Source organism: Zalophus californianus, chromosome X, assembly GCF_009762305.2.
Source record: "Zalophus californianus isolate mZalCal1 chromosome X, mZalCal1.pri.v2, whole genome shotgun sequence".
NCBI classification, from domain to species: Eukaryota; Metazoa; Chordata; class Mammalia; order Carnivora; family Otariidae; genus Zalophus; species Zalophus californianus.
Window position 1 is genome coordinate 78703975 of NC_045612.1, and position 19090 is coordinate 78723064.

A 19090-nucleotide genomic window follows, 5' to 3' on the forward strand; every position below is an offset into this window, starting at 1 on the left:
AGATTTGAGAAATGCATCATTAAGGAGTAACTTAAGGGGGGAAAGAGACTGTGGGCAGCAGCAAGGCCAATTGGGAGGCAACTTGAGGTGATAAGAGCCAGACATAGGATGAGACATTGAAAATGAATATAAAGGGTAATATCTGAGAGAGAGACATGTGGAAGTAAAAAACGACAGGCCAAGAAGAGGAATCAGAAATGGGAAAAATTAGGAAGGGGGCAACAGGGGCATATGAGGAGTTTTACATATGTTTTATTGGAGGTGGTAATAGGCCATCCAGTGAAATGTGGAGGAGGAAGTTGGAAATATGGGACTGGAGGTGAGAGAGCTGATGTCATGAGAAAGATGATTTCTCTGACTTTTGAATGGGGTAGTCAAGGGCTAAAGTGGAAAACCCATTCCTCAGTTTTCTCAGACAGTCTGACTAGCCTATGTCACCAGCAGTGCCTGAATGAGTTACATTCAGGAAGGGACTAGTCAGCTCCAAGTTCTCATTTTCCTGAGTAGAGAGCAGTAAAAGCATCCTATCAAGCACAAAGGAGGGTGAGAAGAAATATGCTGTAATAATAACATTTCTGTCCTTTGAGAAGCTGAAATGTTAGGTCCAATAGAAAGCTAGAGCTGGAAGCAACTTAAGAGGGTGTCTGTCTGGTTCAAGTCTGTAACTTTACTGATAAAGAAACTGAGACAGGTAAATGACTTGCCCAGGATCATTCAATGAGTTACTGGCAGAGCTTCTTCCAGTAGCCAGTCTTTACTGTACACCGTGGTGCTTCCTAGCTGTTGTTGAAACAGCCTGGATCACACCTTTCCAGAAGTGGGGAAGATTATTGTCCTTGAACACTGGGCAATATAACCAGAATCTATTTACAAGGCTGCATTAAAAAGACAATTCAGGAGAGAGAATAAAATCCCAGCCTATTTTAGATGTGCTTAAAAGGAAAAAAGGAAAAGATTTTGCTCTTGTCCATGCCTAGCTTTTGAGGGATGGGATCTTCTGAGAGGATGGGGATAAGCACCAACTGACGAAAACCTTGTAGAGGCAAAAATGCCTCAAGTCCCTTCTTATCCTCCTGTGAAGCTTCTCAGAAGGCAGGTGCAGCTCAGCTACCTTCATGGAAATTGACACATTTGCTTTCTGCACAACACATTTTTATTTTTTAACATTTTCCCTTCTGCTTCTTGCCATTTAAAACTCTAATATTTCTGGCAGTCACCCAGGCTAATTAAATAACTATTTTGGGGGTGGTACTGTTCAGCTAGAGGGCCAAGAGCAAAAAAAAAAAAAAAAAAAGGAAGACAAATGTTATGGTTCTGGATAACTGGGATCCCAGGTTTTTTTTTTCTATGTTGGCAAGGCCTGGCATTGGGAATACTCCTTACATGACTCAAAATATCCTTTTTCAGATATACAACCACTGAGAAAGACCTTTAGGATAGGCAGGGAGCCCAACCTACAGGGTGGCATGGCAATCCCTGGGAAGAATGAGGCATCAGGAGAGGCAAGGGTGAAGCCTAGACTATGAAGGTCCTCCAGAGCAGTGGTTCACCAGGTGTGTCTGAACCAGCAGCATAGGTATCACCTGGAAACTTGTTTGAAATGCGAGCTTTCAAGTCCTACATAAGACCAACTGAATTAGGGGCACCTGGGTGGTTCAGTCAGTTAAGCATCTGCCTTCAGCTGAGGTCATGATCCCAGGGTCCTGGGATTGAGCCCCGAGGCAGGCTCCCTGCTCAGTGGGGAGCCTGCTTCTCTCTTTCCCTGTGCCCCTCAACCCCCCCCCAGCTCATGCTCTCTCTCTCTCTCGCTTTGCTGTCTCTCTATCTCAAATAAATAAATAAAATCTTAAAAAAATAAAGACCAACTGAATCAGAGACTCAGACTTGTGGGCCTAGTAATCTGTGTTTTAACAAGCCGTCCAGGAGGTTGAGAACTACTGCTCAAGGTCCTTCACAGGGTGGGCTGGTATCCCTGGAAAGAGAAACCATCTGGGAGCCTTTTCCTTTTGCCTTCTTGTGGGAGATTGGCAAAAGCAAAGTTATAGAGTAAGGGCTACTAAAGATTCAAATCTGCTCTACCACCTACTAACTGGGTGACTGTGGGCTACTTGGTTAATGTCACAGGTTATAATAAGAATATTAATGCTTACCTTGGAGAGTTATAGAGGCTGAGATCACAAAGCCCCTTGCCCAGTGCCTGAGATATGTTTTTAACAAATATAAGTTTTTCTTCCTCCCCATTTTACTTTGTCACTTCTTCCCTGCCTTTCCTTCTACCTGAAAGGGCCCACAGGCTACTCCAAGTTAGCTGTAGACACATGCCACATTGTTGACCAGAGACCAGGCTTAGAAGTCAAACTCTTAGAGGTCAAGCCTTCAGAGTATGGTGGTTACATTTTCAGGGTAAAAATCGGGGAACATAGGTCTGAGAACAGATGTATCTACTTATAGTATCAGTGGGATAGAATATTTGAAATTAAGAGTATCCTGGGAAATCTAGACAAAAATAAATAGGATCTCATTCCTCTTTTAAGAAAGATATAATGACTTCCCCCTCCTCATCCTCTTATTCATATCCAAAAGTGTCTTTGGTGTAGGGGTGCAGAAAACTGTGTGTCCCACTCACTGGCAAGTGAGCAAGAACCAACCTATATTTGGTGCTATACCTGAAATGTCCTGGGGATTAGGAATTATTTTGTTAGAAGTCACATCAGCACTTTCTCAAGGCCAGGATCTATTTGGGTACCTTGCTGGAGTAACTCAGCACCATCTCCTGGCTTTATGTTGCGCTTGCAGGATGAAGGGGTGGGGACAATTGGGAAATTAAGGCTTTTGCTGGGGGGAGGAGTATAAAACAGTTTAAGATATAAAGAATTTAACCCTTGATATAACCACTTTCAAATGGCCTTTTCTTGGCTTTTTTTCCTTTTATAGCTCTGTACTATTTGATAATATCAGCTCCTGCTACTTAAAATTCTTGTCCTTCACATTTGTGAGATTACACTCCTTGGTATCCTAATTATGTACTGAAAGCTTCATTTTGGTTTGTTTCTCTGGCTCCTCTTCTCTTCCTGACCTCCCATTATTGCTATTTCCCTAGATTTCTCGTCTTCATTCTTAGTACTTTCTTACAGGGCAAACTTCTTTGGTTTCTACAATTTCTGGGCCATTGACTCCAAAACCTATACAACTATCTCTCCTGACATCTCTTAAACTTCAAATCTACCTGCATATGCTGCTGGCCCCTTATATTCAACACATTGAAGAGAAAACTTGTCATCTCTTTTTTTCCCCTCCCAAACAAGTATTTCTTCTTTTTAAGTTTTATTTTTTTTATTTTATTTTACTATGTTATGTTAGTCACCATACAATACATCATTAGTTTTTGATATGGTGATCCACGATCCATTGTTTTCATATAACACCCAGTGTTCCATGCAGTATGTGCCCTCCTTAATCCCCATCACCGGGCTAACCCATCCACTCACCCCCTCCCCTCTAAAACCCTGTTTATTTCTCAGAGTCCATAGTCTCTCATGGTTCATCTCTCCCTCCGATTCCCCCCCCTTCATTTTTCCCTTCCTTCTCCTCATGTCCTCCATGCTATTCCTTATGTTCCACAAATAAGTGAAACCATATGATAATTGACTTTCTCTGCTTGACTTATTTCACTTAGCATAATCTCCTCCAGTCCCATCCATGTTGATGTAAAAGTTGGGTATTCCTCCTTTCTGATGGCTGAGTAATATTCCATTGTATATATGGACCACATCTTCTTTATCCATTCATCTGTTGAAGGGCATCTCGGCTCTTTCCACAATTTGGCTATTGCTTGGCTATTGCGGACAGGGAAAGAAACAAATGTTGGAGAGGTTGTGGAGAAAGGGGAACCCTCTTACACTGTTGGTGGGAATGCAAGTTGGTACAGCCACTTTGGAAAACTGTGGAGGTTCCTCAAAAAATTAAAAATAGAGCTACCCTATGACCCAGCAAACAAGCATTTCTTCATGTAACTTACCCTCATGCTTCAATCATCACACTTTGGCTTGAAATACTACCTCCACCCCCAAATCAATTTTGACTTCCTCCTTTTCCTCAAATTAGATTTAAGAGCCTTCAAACAGGACTCCAGCCTACTTTTCCATCTGTCCTTCCCCAGGTCTCCAAACCCCCTCTTCCCAGCCTTTTCCAACTCTACTACCTGTTTGCCATCAAATTCTCCATAGTCTTTACCTCTGAGATTTTATTTAATCTCATTCCTCATTCCTCTGCCTCAAATGCCTTTCCTTCTCCCTCCTGTATCTGTTACAATCCTACCCATTCTTTAAGGCCTATTTCTCAGTGTCCCACAAAGTTATTCTAGAGCCCAATAGCCACATATATTACTCCCTTCCTCTGAAGTCTTATACTAAGTCAACATATACCAAGCACTGTAGTAGGCACTGTACATCTAGTGCTCAGTTTACCCTATCTATAACCCTGCCTGTGAGGCAGGTATTATTATCCCCATTTTATGTATGAAGAAACTGAGGCCCAAGTTTCTATAGTTTGAAACTACTGTCCTTGGCTTTTGTGATATTGCACTTCTTGGTATCCTAATCACATGCTGAAAGTTCCATTTTGGTTTGTTTCTCTGGCTCTTCTATTCTTCACCTCCCATTGTCACTGCTACTTTCTAAGTTAGGGAAGTCCAGAATTGAAGCTAGGTTTGCTTACCCTTAACCATATTTTTATACTGCTTGAAGGACATTCACTGTTGGTACCTGAAGTGCCTTTGCTCTTCAAGTAAGGACTGTGTCTGAATCACAGTAAGAAGATCCCTGTGATTCAGTGATGGCTCACTGAATGAGGGTTGGATGGAAAATAGATGAGCAAAGTGCATATTTATCAAAAATTGTAGTAAGTTAAGTCAATCCTATACACAAAAGGGAAATTTGAAACCAATTTCAAGCCCAAATTTAATTCACTTTTATTTATTTAATTTAAATTTAATTAGCCAACATATAGTACCTCGTTAGTTTCAGATGCAGTGTTCAATAATTCATCAGTTATGTGTAACACCTAGTGCTCATCACATCATGTGCCCTCCTTAATGCCCATCACCCAGTTACCCCATCCTCCCCACTCACCTCCCTTTCCACAACTCTCAGCTTGTTTCCCGGAGTCAAGAGTTTCTCATGGTTTGTCTCCCTCTCTGATTTCTTCCCATTCAGTTTTCCGTCCCTTCCCCTCTGATCCTCTGCACTATTTCTTATATTCCACATATGAGTGAAGCCATATGATAATTGTCTTTCTCTGATGGACTTATTTCACTGAGCATAATACCCTCCAGTTTTAATTCACTTTTAAAACAACTCAGAGGATGGGCGAGTAGCATACCCTTATTCCTGCTTATATTTGTGACTAGAGAGCACATGAGCCCCATACAGCTACCAGCCTCTTCTGGATTAGCTCTTCTCTCATGTCTGCACACATATCCATCAACTCTTGGTTCAGTATGTTATAATTCATGAAGCAAGTGGATATGCAGAATTATTCATGTTTAACAGGTAAAGAAACTGACCCAGTGGCACCATAGTTTGTAAGAGCAGATACTCTAGAGCCATACTGTAGCTGCGTTTGCATTATGTCTTTAATGCTTATTGTCTGTGTAAATTTGGGGAAATTATTTAACCTCTCTGAGCTTCAATATCCTCATCTATAAGATAGGAATAACAATATTATTTCTTCAAAGGGCTGTTGTGAGGCTTTAATGAATTAATGTGTGTAAAGTGCTTGGAATAGTGCCTGACGTTATTAGTTAATATTAGCTAATAACATCATCATCATTACCTTTACAACTTTAGCAAGTAACAAAGGAAGGTCTTAAATCCAGCTGTTCTTTTCTACCTTCTCTATCTATGGTATTACTTTGGGAAAAAAGTAGTCTAGGAGGCTGGCCATCTGATGACGGTAGGCAAGTTACTCCTGCTATATCATACCTGATCTATAAAATGAAGGATTAGGGTGATGATCTTTGAAATGCTGTTTAGTTCTGACTGTTTTTGATTCCAAGTAGGCCCTGACAACAGGCTTACCAGTTGGTTTATGGCCACTGGATCCTAGATTGGCCTTGTCTAGGGTATAGCTGGGCTCTATGATCTGAGGGCCCAATTAGGTCTGCTGGACTAAATGGGGACAAGAGTGAACCAACTGCTGCTGGGAAAAGCCAAACATGAAGTTGCTAAAAAGATGACTGCACTGTAGAAAGAGCACAGGCAGTGGAATCAACCAGACCTGGGCCTAGGGTACCTTAGACAGCATCACAGATAGCATCCTGAGCAGAGAGCTGGTAATTGATAGCAAGATATGCTTGACCTTTGGTAAAAAGCCAAGGATACAGCTTTAAGCCACAAGCCTTCATGGTGCTGTGAGTTGGGGCTGTATGTGCTTATTGAGCTCTAACAACACCAGTTGGAACCCATATTTGGCAGGAGAGGGAGATTTTCTTTATGAAGATTTATTCTGTTAAGGCCAGTGACCAGCAATTCTCCACTGAGGCTAGAACAAGAAGAAATTGACTTTTAGTGCAATTGGAAGAAAGCAGGTTCAACATAAAACAAAACAATATTTCATAGGCAGGGCCACTGGTGACTAAAGGTGGCTGTCCATATCTCTTTCTTTGTAGTTCTTTATGAATAGGAGTCATCTGGTTTCTGATATTATGAATGGAGTTCTATGAGTTCAGTGTAGCTAATGAATAGACATTGTTAGTATGGTATGATGGGTATTAGAGCATATGCTCTCAGAATGCCAGGCTCCATAATTTATTACTTGTATGATCGAACAAAGGACAAGTCACCTATCTGAGCCTCAGGTTCCTTATCTTTAAAATATGGGAAGTAGTGAGACCTAGTCATTCAGTAAGGATCAAGTGGTGCAGTAGATATGAAAATACTTTATAAATAGTAAAGCATGAGGTACTTGAAAGGTGGTGTTATAAAAGGCCCTATTGGAAATCTCGTTTGCATCCATGCTGAGGAGCTCCCAGTATGCCTTACCTGACCAACAGAATTACTTAACTAAGTCAAAAGATCAGTATGTGGGTGTGTTTTCATGTGTATGTAATGTGTTATGTGTTAATTTCATGACCATAAGGTTATTCTCCAGTTGGTATATTGAAAGGCAGACCTATGTGAGAGGATGCATGTTCCATATTCTGTCTCTGTTATCTTTGAACTGTTTTGTCTTTGGTCTTGTGGAGCTACAGTTACCTTGGGGAATCAGTCCCTCCTAAAAGCAGACTGATAGAAAAATTGACTTCTAGAGAACATGTTCAGAAATTTAATGCTAGAGAAAGTGTTCTTGAATCTTTTGCCTTGACAGGACATATGTTCTTTGTTCTGGGATCTGTTTCTCCAAATGCCAGGAAGATTGATGGCCCATATAGGCTGGAACCAGTTGGGGAAAAAGGAGAACAAACAACACAGGGGTCAGGATGGCAGCTAGAAAGAGAGGCAGACTCTTCCTCTACCCTCATCTCTATCACTGTGCTTAGACAAGTGTTATGAGTGTGTGTGTGTGTGTGTGTGTGTGTGTGTGTGTGTGTGTGTGTGTGTGTGATGTGGCACTGGGATACACTGTTGTTGTGTGTATCCCAGTCCTACTTGCCACAAAGTTTAATGACCAGAGTTAAGGTCTTTGCACAGCCCCTGCCTTGCTGGATGATCCTGAGCTCACCCCTTAACTTCACTGTGGCTCAGTTATGTCATCTATCAAATGCAGGATTCAACCTAGACTCCTTATGTATCTCACAGGGTGGTGGTAACAAATCACTGAGTGAATCTGTGCCAAGGCTGGGTTTCATGGAAGCAAGCCATCACAGAAAGCCATATTCTTTCATACCCATGACCTCTCTGGATGGCATCATGTGTGGGTGAGAACAGGAGGCTGCAGGACTGGAGTCCATTGTGTGTGGGGAATGCCATGGTCTATAACCCATGAGGGTGGGGTACAGTGGTGTTAAATAATGTACCACCAACTCTCAATTGGTAAGTTCCAAGGAGGAGTAAGTAAAGGGGAGGAACACAGAAAATTTAGAGCAAATATGTTTGAGCTTCATTTTGGTCTTTGATTTCAACCTCTTCACCCATTCCAGACCCAGGGCTGCCTTGAAGCACCAAAGGAAGATGCACTGGAACTTTCTTTCTTCTCTGGGGAAAAAGCTCATGAGTAGGAATAAAAGCATGAGGCCTGTGTAGTCCATATTCACATTCTGGGCCATTCCACCCCCTAGCTAATGGAGAGTTGACAAGTATTGTTTGTCTTGTGATCCAGTGGAGCTTGTGCTCCTAGTGCCATCTCCCTCTCCCCAACCCTTCACCACTAGTATGTCAGTTTTTCCATAACTAGTAGAGTTCTGTGGGTGGGGTAAGGGGCAAGTAAGGTAGTCAGCTGTGTGGACTGAACACATTCTCATTTTGTCTCCTAAGCTGATCACTGGAGATTCCATCGTTAGTGCTGAGGCAGTATGGGATCACGTCACCATGGCCAACCGGGAGTTGGCATTTAAGGCTGGCGACGTCATCAAAGTCTTGGATGCTTCCAACAAGGATTGGTGGTGGGGCCAGATCGACGATGAGGAGGGATGGTTTCCTGCCAGCTTTGTGAGGGTGAGTGTCAGCCTTCACTCTCCTCTCCTCAGCCTTCGCTCTCCTCTCCTCAGCCTTCACTTTCCTCTCCTGTCTCTTTGGCTACCTGCCCCTGGCTTTCCCCTCACCAGCCTCTGTTCTTCTGCTCATTTCTCTCCTGGTGGCTCCTCTCACATATCCCCTTCCCCTTTTTGGTCTTTTACCCAGGACATAGACCTCCTTTAATCTTTCCCCTTCTAATTTTGAGTCTTTTCATTTTTCCCCTTGTTTATTTTAACAATCCCCTTATTCTGTCTGCCTCCTGCCTCCTGCCTCCTACCTGTTGTGACTTTGTACAAATCACTTCCCTTTTGGTCTAGATGGTTTTTGAAGACTCTTTTAACTCTATATTGCTGCAAACTTAAATTTCTTATCTCTCTTCTTTTCTGCTTTTATTATTTTCCTTGTTTCCCCTCTTTTGTTCTTTCTTTTTATAGATCCCTCTCTTCCCGTCCCCTCCCTTCCTCACTCCTCTCTGCCTCCTTTGCCTTCTTTCTCTTATTTAGGGAAGTGTGAACACCCCTGTGTGTTGTCTTCAGCTGTTAATGTAAGAGTGTGGGCTCCCTACCCTCTCAGGGGCTACAGTTTACTGATTGCAGATTTTACATTGAGTCAGGTGCCTGGGACCTAAGATGTGCTGAGGGTGGGAAGCAGGCATCTTGATAGTGCTTGTAAGACCTTGGCCCTTTTGACACTGTGCCATGAAGAACCTGGCCATTAATGGAAAAGCCTCTTGAGAAATGGCTCCTTAGCAGTTTCTGCTTCCTCTGGGTTACCATTTGGCAAGATGCTATGGGGTAAGAGCTCTGGCCTGGAGTCCCAGCTCTTGGGAGTTATGAGCTAGGATCTGTTCTTTGGTATTTGTGAGCTCTGATTTTCCCCATCCACAAAATGGTGTTGATAATTCTTTTATGCTAGTGGATATCACAATGAATGAAATAATGTACATGGAAACAACTTTGTAGCAGTACAAGTACCCAGGCTACATCAGGATGTCTTATGATCATACTTACCATAGCCTATCACCTTTTGTTGGTTTCTTCTGTAAGATACCTGATGTCAAACAAAATATGAGAGTAGTTTGGGCTCTTGGAAGATGAAGGGCCTCAAGACTACAATGATAATATTGTGACATGAGTGAAGGAGCAGGGTAATTGAAATCAGACAACCTGAAATGCACTTTCAGCTTTACTACCTCCCAACTCCATGGCTTTTGGCAAGACTTAATTCCCTGAACCTTGATTTCCTCATCTGAAAAATAGGGATAACAGACATTTTATGATGATTAAATGAGATCACATAAGGGAGTAAAGTGTTTAGCACAGTGCTCGCCACACAGTAGGTACTTGGCAAATGGTAACTTGCTTTATCATCATCATTATCCTCCTCATTATCACCACCACCACCTTATTAGCCCCAAAAGGTGTATGTACCAAGGCTGGCCTTAGTGGTTAAAAGAGACCTCCTTCCTTGGAGGGCTGTAAACCCAGGAAACAGTTATCTGGTTGGAATGATTTAGGTGAGGACAGTACTCAGAAGCAGAGAGATGGACAAAATGATTTCTCATCCTCTTCTGTCCTGGGAATCTCCTAATGAAATATCCAATCCTTTTTTCTCTACCTATGTGGCATCTTCCATCAGAGTCTTCAAATATTATCTCTGTCCCAGCTCTGCCTTGGTGCTTGGTGAATTGGTCCCAGGGATAGTCAGAAAGAACACATCAGTAACCATGGCCCTTTGGGGCGAGTGTGAGGTCCTGTAAAGAAACAGCTTGTATATCTTTGGCTAACAGATCCTTCTTTAAAGGAAGGACTAAACTGCACCCAATGTCACCCCAATTCAAAGGTATTTCACTTTCTGTGAAATGTCATTTTTTAAAAATATTTTATTTATTTATTTGACAGAGAGAGAACACAAGCAGGGAAAGCAGCAGAGGGCAGGGGAGAAGCAGGCTCCCCGCTGAGCAGGGATCCCAGGACCCTGGGATCATGACCTGAGTCAAAGGCAGACACTTAACCAACTGAGCCACCCAGGTGCCCCAAAATATCATTTTTATAATAAACAGTAAATCAAGGGATGGGGCAAAATGATGGAGCAAGGCAGAATGACTCCGGGAGGCAAAAACCAAAGCCAGGCTTTAGCTTATTAATGAACTGGCATTTATGCTTCTACATGCAAGGTCAGGAGAAGTGTTCCTCTAAGCACATGGTCCCAGCAGCCGCTTGCATGGGCTGAAGCTGACCTTTGAGAAGGCTACTTGCTGACTCAGGCATGCATGGTATAGAGTCTAGCCTAGTGGTTTTCAGTCTTGGCTGCATGATGAAATAAATCACTTTGGCAGCTTAAAAAAATCCATCAAAACTCAGTCTCCAAGCTAGTTAAATCACAGTCTTTGGTATAAATAACCACTGGTCTATACCAGCACAGTCCAGTAGAAATATAATGTGAGCCACAAATGCAAGCCACAAATATAATTTAAATTTTTCTAATAGCCACAGTAAAAAAAAAGTAAAATAAAATACAGGTGAAATGAATTTTAATATATTTTTCTTAACCCAATGTATCTAAAATATTATCATATAACACCATATATTATCACTATGAACATTATTAATAATATATTTTTTCAAAGTATTTGAAATCTGGAGTGTATTCTATACTGACAACACATCTTCATTCATATTAGTCACACTTCATGTGTTGATTAGCCACATGTGGCTAGTTGCTACTGTATTAGATAGCGCAAGTCTAGACTGAGGACTGTGATAATAGACCAGAACCATTAATGACAGGGCCCAAATCATAATTTAGAGATCAAATATTCTGTCTCCTATACCAGTGTTTATTCTTTGAGAAACTAAGATAGCATTGCATGTTGCCTGAAATTGTATCCAGAATGAGCATTTGATCATTGTGAACCTTTTTGTTTAATAATAGTTGAATGATCTTCACACCTCTACAGGGGAGTACCATAGAACCTTAGGGGCCAGCTGTTGTGGTATCACCAGTAAAAGGAAATGGAGTCAGGCTGTTGCATGAATGACATGAATATTGTCTCACAGGTAGACCTTTAAACTCTCCTTAATGAGTATTTATGTTTATGTTTACATTTCTGGTAAGATTCTGTGATACTCAAGGTTTTGAATGATGGAGGTTATGTAGGCTCTTTCCTAGTAGATATTTTTAAAACAAAATCACTATCTCCATTCTTCTACATTGATTTTTGTTGAGGGTAGAATGGTCTTATGGAAATGGTACTAACAATATTAAGAAATAAGAGACCTGAGTTCTAGTCATAGCTCTCCCAACCATTAGGTATATGATCATGGGCTTTTATTTTCTCCATCTCTGAAGCACTCTCTAGAATTTATTTAAGCTCTGACATGTCTAGGTAGGACATTGAGAGGAATCACACTGAACTATTGAATCTTCATTAGTGTTGATGTAGTTGGTAGGTAAAGGGGTGGTTTTCTGGGATACTGTACCTTCATGTTATGGGACAATTGCCTGCTTTATCCAGATTCACTGGGAGCTGAGATTCAGTAGCTCCTTAAGAACATCATCCCTAGGTTATTTGGCATATAACATGAAAGTACAGTAGGTGGAAAAACAGTTTCTCCTGAACTCCATACCAACTGGACACCTTTGTAGATCATTGAACCAACTTGGTCACTGGGACATTCCGCATTCCCTACCTGGAAGTCCCATTGTTGTGTGAACTTCTCAGTCCTAGGGTGAATAATCAAGGGTGCTTATGGTAGTTCTGTCCAAGCTAGGCCTACCTTTTATTAAGCAGATTAAAATTCAGTGTGGAATCTAAGAAACCCAGATTCTTTTTTTCCCCAAGTTTTTATTTAAATTCCAGCTAGTTAAAATACAGTGCAATGTTAGTTTCAGATGTAGAATTTAGTGATTCATCACTTATATACAACACCCAGTGCTCATCACAAGTGCCCTCCTTAATACCCATCACCTATTTAACCTATCCTCTCACTCCCCTCCCCTCCTGTAGCCGTCAGTTTGTTCTCTATAGTTAAGAGTCTGTTTCTTGGCTTGCCTCTCTCTTTTTTTTACCCCATGTTCATTTATTAAATTCCACTTATGAATGAAATCATGTTATTTGTTTTTCTCTGACTGATTTATTTCATGTAGAATAATACTCTCTAGCCCTATCCACATCATTGCAAATGGCAAGATTTCATTCTTTTTTATGGATGGGTAATATTCCATTATACATACACACCACATCCTCTTTTTTTTTAGAGAGAGAGCGCATGAGCAGGGGGAGTGGCAGGTAGAGGGAGAAGGAGCAGCAGACTCCCCACCAAGCAGGGAGCCTGACAGAGGGCTCAGTCCCAGGACCCTGGGATCATGATGTGAGCTGAAGGCAGACACTTAACCGAATGAGCCATGCCGGCACCCTCCCCACATCCTCTTTATCCATTCATCAGTTGATGAACTTTTGGGCTCTCTTCATAGTTTGTCTATTATTGATAATGCTGTTATAAACATCAGGATGCATGTGTCCCTTTCAATCAGTAATTTTGTATCCTTTGGGTAACTACCTAGTAGTGCATTTGCTGGATTATAGGGTAGTTCTATTATGAACTCTTTGAGGAACCTCCATACTGTTTTCCAGAATGACTGTACCAGTTTGCGTTCCTACCAACAATGCAAGGGGGTTCCCCTTTCTCCACATCCTTGCCCAAACCTGTGGTTTCCTTTGTTGTTAATTTTAGCCATTCTGACAGGTGTGAGGTGCTATCTCATTGTAGTTTTGGTGTGCATTTCTCCAATGATCAGTGATATTGAGCACTTTTTCATGTGTCTGTTGGCCATCTGTATGTCTTCTTTGGTAAAATGTTCATCCATGTCTTCTGCTCATTTTTTAACTGGATTATTTGTTTTTTGGGTGTTGAGTTTTATAAGTTTTTTATATATTTTGGATACTAACCCTTTATCAGATATGCCATTTGAAAATATCTTTTCCCATTCTGTATGTTGCCTTTTAGTTTTGTTGATTGTTTCCTTTGCTATGCGAAAGTTTTTTATTTTGATGAAGTCCCAACAATTTATTTTTACTTTTGTAAGAAACCCAGATTCTTGCTTCAGTTGTGCTGTTAGATGTGCAGCTTGAGAAGTTTCCTGTACATCTTTGAAACTCAGCTTTCCTCCTTGTAAATTGGGGATAATTGAGTCTTGTGAAAATCCTTTGTAACCTGTGGTATGTTGGTTACTTATAATTAGTAAGTTTGATCCAATTTTGGCTGCTTTACAAGAAATTGATAGGTATATGTGTCTTCTATGCAGTTAAATATCTGCCTCTCCTGTTGTTCAGAATTTTATTCTGTGTATGTGTGTGTTCTCAGATTTTCTCCCTTCTGAACATGGGATAAGGCTTCACAAGAGCATTGCAGGAGTTGATGTACCTTACCAGCAGTTGGTCAGGTTAAGTAAATTACAGCTTGCTGAACATCAGTCCCCATATCTAGCTGTTGACAACTTCACCTGCTTTCCTGGGCTAATTTGCCCCCTGGGAGCTGAAAGCAAGCTGCTGGGATATAATTGTACTAAGAAGTTGCAAATCCCACCCCCTACATCCTGACCCCTAACCTCTAATCATTCAGGCTCCTTTTCTTTGTCATTGTGTAAAAAAGGGCTTTGTTTCTGACTCTGGACCATGGCCTGGGGAGGACATACTCCCCACTTGAGGACAGGATGAGTACAGGACACATGACAACCTGTTATTGGTGGTGGTATGTGAAGTCTGTGTGATAAAACATGGTTTTGGTCAGAAAGTAAAGAGCCCGTTCAGATGTCATAAGCATGTATTTTCCTTGTTTCTTCAAATTCTGGATTTCTCTGGTTTCTGGCCTGGCTTAAGGCAGGAGATGAAAGGATGGCTAATCAGTTCATTACTGTCATTCCTTGCAGTTGTACAGATCAGATGTCATAGAACTAAAACTTCTCCTGTTTATAGGGAAGCTCACTGTTTCAGAGTGTTACTTGGCTTTTAATTATGTAGAATCTCTTTAACTGCATTTTGGGAAAGATTTTCACTTGTATGAAACCCTACACTCATAGTAGATTTAGAGATGGAAAGACTCATCTTGGTCAATAGTGGCCAACTTAGATGTTTGTAGGGTCTAGGCCAGTAACTTACATGAGTAAAGCAATCCGAGACTAGAGTATGCATGGGTCTACATCCAGTTGGAAAATCTATGCCATCTAAAGTGAACAAAGGTGATTTGGATTGTTCTCACTGGTGAGGTAGGGTGTAGGAAGGAGGAAAGTCCAGTGGGATGAGATTTTCCAGTTTTTTATAGAAAATCCAGAAATTGTATTATATGTAAAAATCTCCATATTTTTAAAATGTTGACCAGTTATTCACTTTTTTTTAAAAGAAACACTGTGAAGGACAAATGGAACACATCTGTGGGCTAAGTTGTCTCTCCAAGTCCTAGCTTGTGAACACTGAACAGCCAGACCTCATTGTATAGATTCTGAGGAGACATAAATCCAGAGGATGGAAGTGACTTACTTACTCATATAGAGAATTAGTGACAAAGGCAGCACTTAAACCTAGACCTCCTGAATCTTAAGACAGTTAAAATCTTTGACTAGTAAGTACAATGTCTAGGCTTCCTCAGGTATGATTTCTATCATTTTTTTTCCTGTGAATGGGCCATAATTTCCTGTTTCTTTTATGCCTTTGTATGCCTGGTATGCCTTTATGAATTTTTTTTGTGTTAAAACTGGGAATTTTGAACATTATAGTGTGTGGTAACCCTAGAAATCAGATTCTTTACCTTCCCCAGGGTTTGCTATTGTTGGTTGTTGAGGGCTGTTGTTGTCTATTTGTTTAGTGAATTCTCCAAACTCTTTTTTTTTTTTTTTGCCCCAGACTGCATTCCTTGTCACATGTGGTCACTAAAGTCTCTGTTCTGTTATCTTATTGGTCAGCCTGTGAACTAAGAGAGATTTCTTTAAATACTAAACCAAGAAAAAACAACAAAAAACAGCAATGTGCTGGCTCTGAGCTGGGGCACTTCTTCAGTACTACTCTGGGCTGCCTATAGCTCTGCCTTAGTTTTCTTTTCTTACTTGGCTGCTTGCATGGAACCCACAGATCCTCCAAAAGTGCAAGCCTACAATCCTGTCATGCTTTTTCTGAGCATGCATCTGGTCCAAGGCATGTATCTTGTGCCCCAACTTCCTCAGTATGTACCGTGGCCCTTCCCAGTCTTTATTCTCCCAAGAAATGTCTTGTTCAGTCTGTTCCGTCCTGTGTTGTGCTGGGTCTGTTCTCTGTTCTCCCCTTTTACCATGCCTAACTCTAGGTGATCAGGAGCAATGTATATCTTTAAATTTTTCAATAGAGGCAGTCACAGGCTAGAAAGCCACTTCAGCCCAAGGGGGTGGGGGTACAAAGCAAAGGTCAGCCTCTGTGTCTGTCCTTCAGGGTCAAACAGGTTAAAACACATAGCCACAGTTATTTTAAGAGCAAGGCAAGGCCATTATTCTGGCACCAGCAAGTTGCATGAGGAATGTGGACTACCTTCCTCTCAGCTGCTGGGGAAATGAGGATAGTAGACAAATGAGCAAAACTGCCTCTACATTCTCTTATCACATTCTAGCTTTCTCTTTCTACATCAAGAAAAACCCTTGTTCCATTAAGTTTTGGATCAGATTCTAGAATTCTGAAAACGTTGGTTCTGTCAGTCTTTGCCAGCTAAGGATTGTTCCAGTGGAGGGACTGATTTTTTGTACATCCTAATCTACAATTTTTAGTGATGTTATGCCCCTCTTGAATCTTAATCCTGTGCTTTCTGGGCTATAGAACAATCAGGAAAGGATATACTTGGGCTGCTAACAAGACTGTTAACACTTGAGGACCTACCTCCCATTCCAGGCTAATGGCAACAGTGTTTGCTTTCTTGTGATGAGTTCATTTATGCCGGCCCTTTTCTATCCACTCAAGCTTCAAATGGATATAGACCTTTGGCCTCAACCATCTATGTAGACAGTCTTGTTTGTGGTCCTAGAGGTGACTTATTACAGGGTCTGTGAGTTGAAGCTGACATTTGTAGGAAGGGCTTTTCTCCCTAGATTACAGAGATTTATCTCCTCCTTAGTAAAATTTCAAATGGCATTATTAGCCCTTATATGCATTCACATAATCCATCTTACTGGCTTCTCACTGCACATGTTTTGGGTGAGATCATCCAGTGTATCCTTTGGCTAATTGGAATGAGATTTTTTTTTAAATTTTTATATGGAGCCATCTTCAGCTCAGAGAAAACCTTAAATCTGGCTGTTGCCTGACCTAGGTGATTTCCAAATTCAAGTCTCTCTTAGAATCCCCCAAATTTAAAGCAACCTTGAAGGTCATATAGTATATCCCATAGCCTCCAGGCAGGACTTATAACCAAATCATCCTGACCTTCTGAGAACTGGTCAGCATCTATCAGGAAAACCTGAACTACTTTTCTACTTCCTTGTTTAAAGCTGATAACCCTTATGCTGTAGTCTAAACTAATTTCTTGAAACATGTTGCTTTTTTCAGTAGGCAAATTATATTTAAGAACTGGCACCAGTAGAAGACAGTCTGTATTGTTCTTTTGGTGGTGGGTCTTTCCTTCTGAGGCCCAGTTGTTGATCTATAAAATGAATCAGTGATTTGATTGGCTACCTGAGTTGAAAGCTGTGATCTGGCCCTGAGGCCTGTTTTTCTCTTTGTAGCCAATGCCTGGGTTCATTTAAAGATTACCTTGGGCCGCCCTGGTACAATGTCTAAATTGCCTTGGTGGTCTTAATCACCTGAGAAGAGGAAGACCATGATTGATTGAGTGCTCTTTGGGAAGTATGAAATTTTGGAAAATAATAATTGTATGTATAGTTTTCTTTTTCATCAATATAGATATCATTATAAGTCAAGGCAAACCTCTTTTTCTCCTCATGGCTTCTTATTGCTAGTACTATTAATATCTCCTTGCCAGTATTTACTAAGCCCTAAACAAAAGTGACTGTCCAGCACTTAGCACAGCTGCCTTTTTGAGCCAGGTAGACAAGGGCTAAAGGTATCTGACATCTCAAAAGGCCTCTTTCCAGTTACCCTGTCCTGCTTATTGGAGGTTCACCAGAGAAACGATACTCAGAAGCCCATGGGTTTCTTTTCTGGTTTTAAGAAGTGAGTCTTCTTTGAAGAACCTTTGGGAAGATTTGGGATGCCTTAGTGTTGAATGAGAGAATTGACATTTTCTACTTTAGTTTAGTTCTGAGAATGGATTTGATTCCTCAAGTTAACACAGGGTACTAATTTCTGGAGGACATGAAGGCTAATTGCAAATCTCTAGATATGACACTTAGGGCAGAGGGCTTGGGGGCTCAGTCCTCATATAGACTATTGCTATTGGAGATTCAGCCATGAGGGAGTCTGACACCTCCTTGTCTAAATACATATAGGTACCATTTCCTTTCAGGGACATATAGGTACTATTGCCATTCAGAAGATATGGATAAAGCAAGGTAGACTAGAGCCTTAAGCAAGAAGCCAGATACCACCATTAAGGTTGGTACTCCCTGAGCATGGTGGGCTGAACTGATCAATTGAATGTGTGAGTCCTTAAGGGACCTAACTATACTCCCCTTTCCTTGACTAGGATTGGAACTCAGATCCAGGGATACCTGAGTCACAGGCTGACTCTTCCTAAGTCTTTTGCCTTAGAAAAGCCAAGAAGGCAGGCAGATGATGCTAAGAGGACAAGAGAGGCAAATTAAAAGGAGCTTTAGGCAGAAACTATGCTAGCTTTTTGAGGTTGAATGGTTCTTCTCTATTGGAAATATGCCATGTGGGCATAACAAAGATTAGTTTGTGTGTGTTGAGCAGGGTACATTCTCTGTGGAGGAATAGGGAATGGTGGAGCTCCTGGGGATGGAGAGATAAAACATTGGACAGATGATTGTACAGGAAGAGCACAGTGAAAGTAGTAGGGACACTGGGCTGGGAAGTTAAGAGACCTGATTTGAAGGGCCAGCTCTGCTGCAGATTCTCTGGGGAATGTCAGGCAGGGACCTTTCCTTTTCTGGGCCTCAGTGTCTCAGCTGACAATTCAAGGGCTTGGATCAGGTGGTTTCTAAAGGCCCTATCTGTACCAATCTGAGGTTCTTTCATGATTCTAGAGTCAGGATTACCTGTGTTTACCAGTCTGTATCCACTGAGAACAGTACATCAAATTAATTTGATGGAGCTGCCCAGTGGAGCAGGAAGGATTTGGCTCAACACTACAGTTGTTGAGTAGAGGGTGGAGAGACCATTGACACATTAACAGGTAATACCTTATCCCCAGGTGAAGAGGCTGTTTCTGTGAGGCACCAACCAGTTGGTACTACCTGGGAAGATGATACAAGGTGGCATGATG

At 41.4% G+C, this 19090-nt stretch overlaps 1 protein-coding gene across 10 annotated transcripts in view; it reads left to right on the forward strand.

Moving 5' to 3' along the window:
* ARHGEF9 (Cdc42 guanine nucleotide exchange factor 9) overlaps window positions 1-19090 on the forward strand; it is a 234645-nt gene that overhangs the window by 73659 nt on the left and 141896 nt on the right. For 9 of the 10 annotated variants that reach the window (XM_027609069.2, XM_027609072.2, XM_027609063.2 and 6 more), the window contains exon 2: window positions 8472-8651. The exons of the other annotated variant lie outside the window; for it this stretch is intronic. In XM_027609069.2, coding sequence (XP_027464870.1) covers window positions 8472-8651 — 180 coding nt within the window. The remainder of the gene's footprint in view (window positions 1-8471; window positions 8652-19090) is intronic. 10 annotated transcript variants of the gene reach the window in all.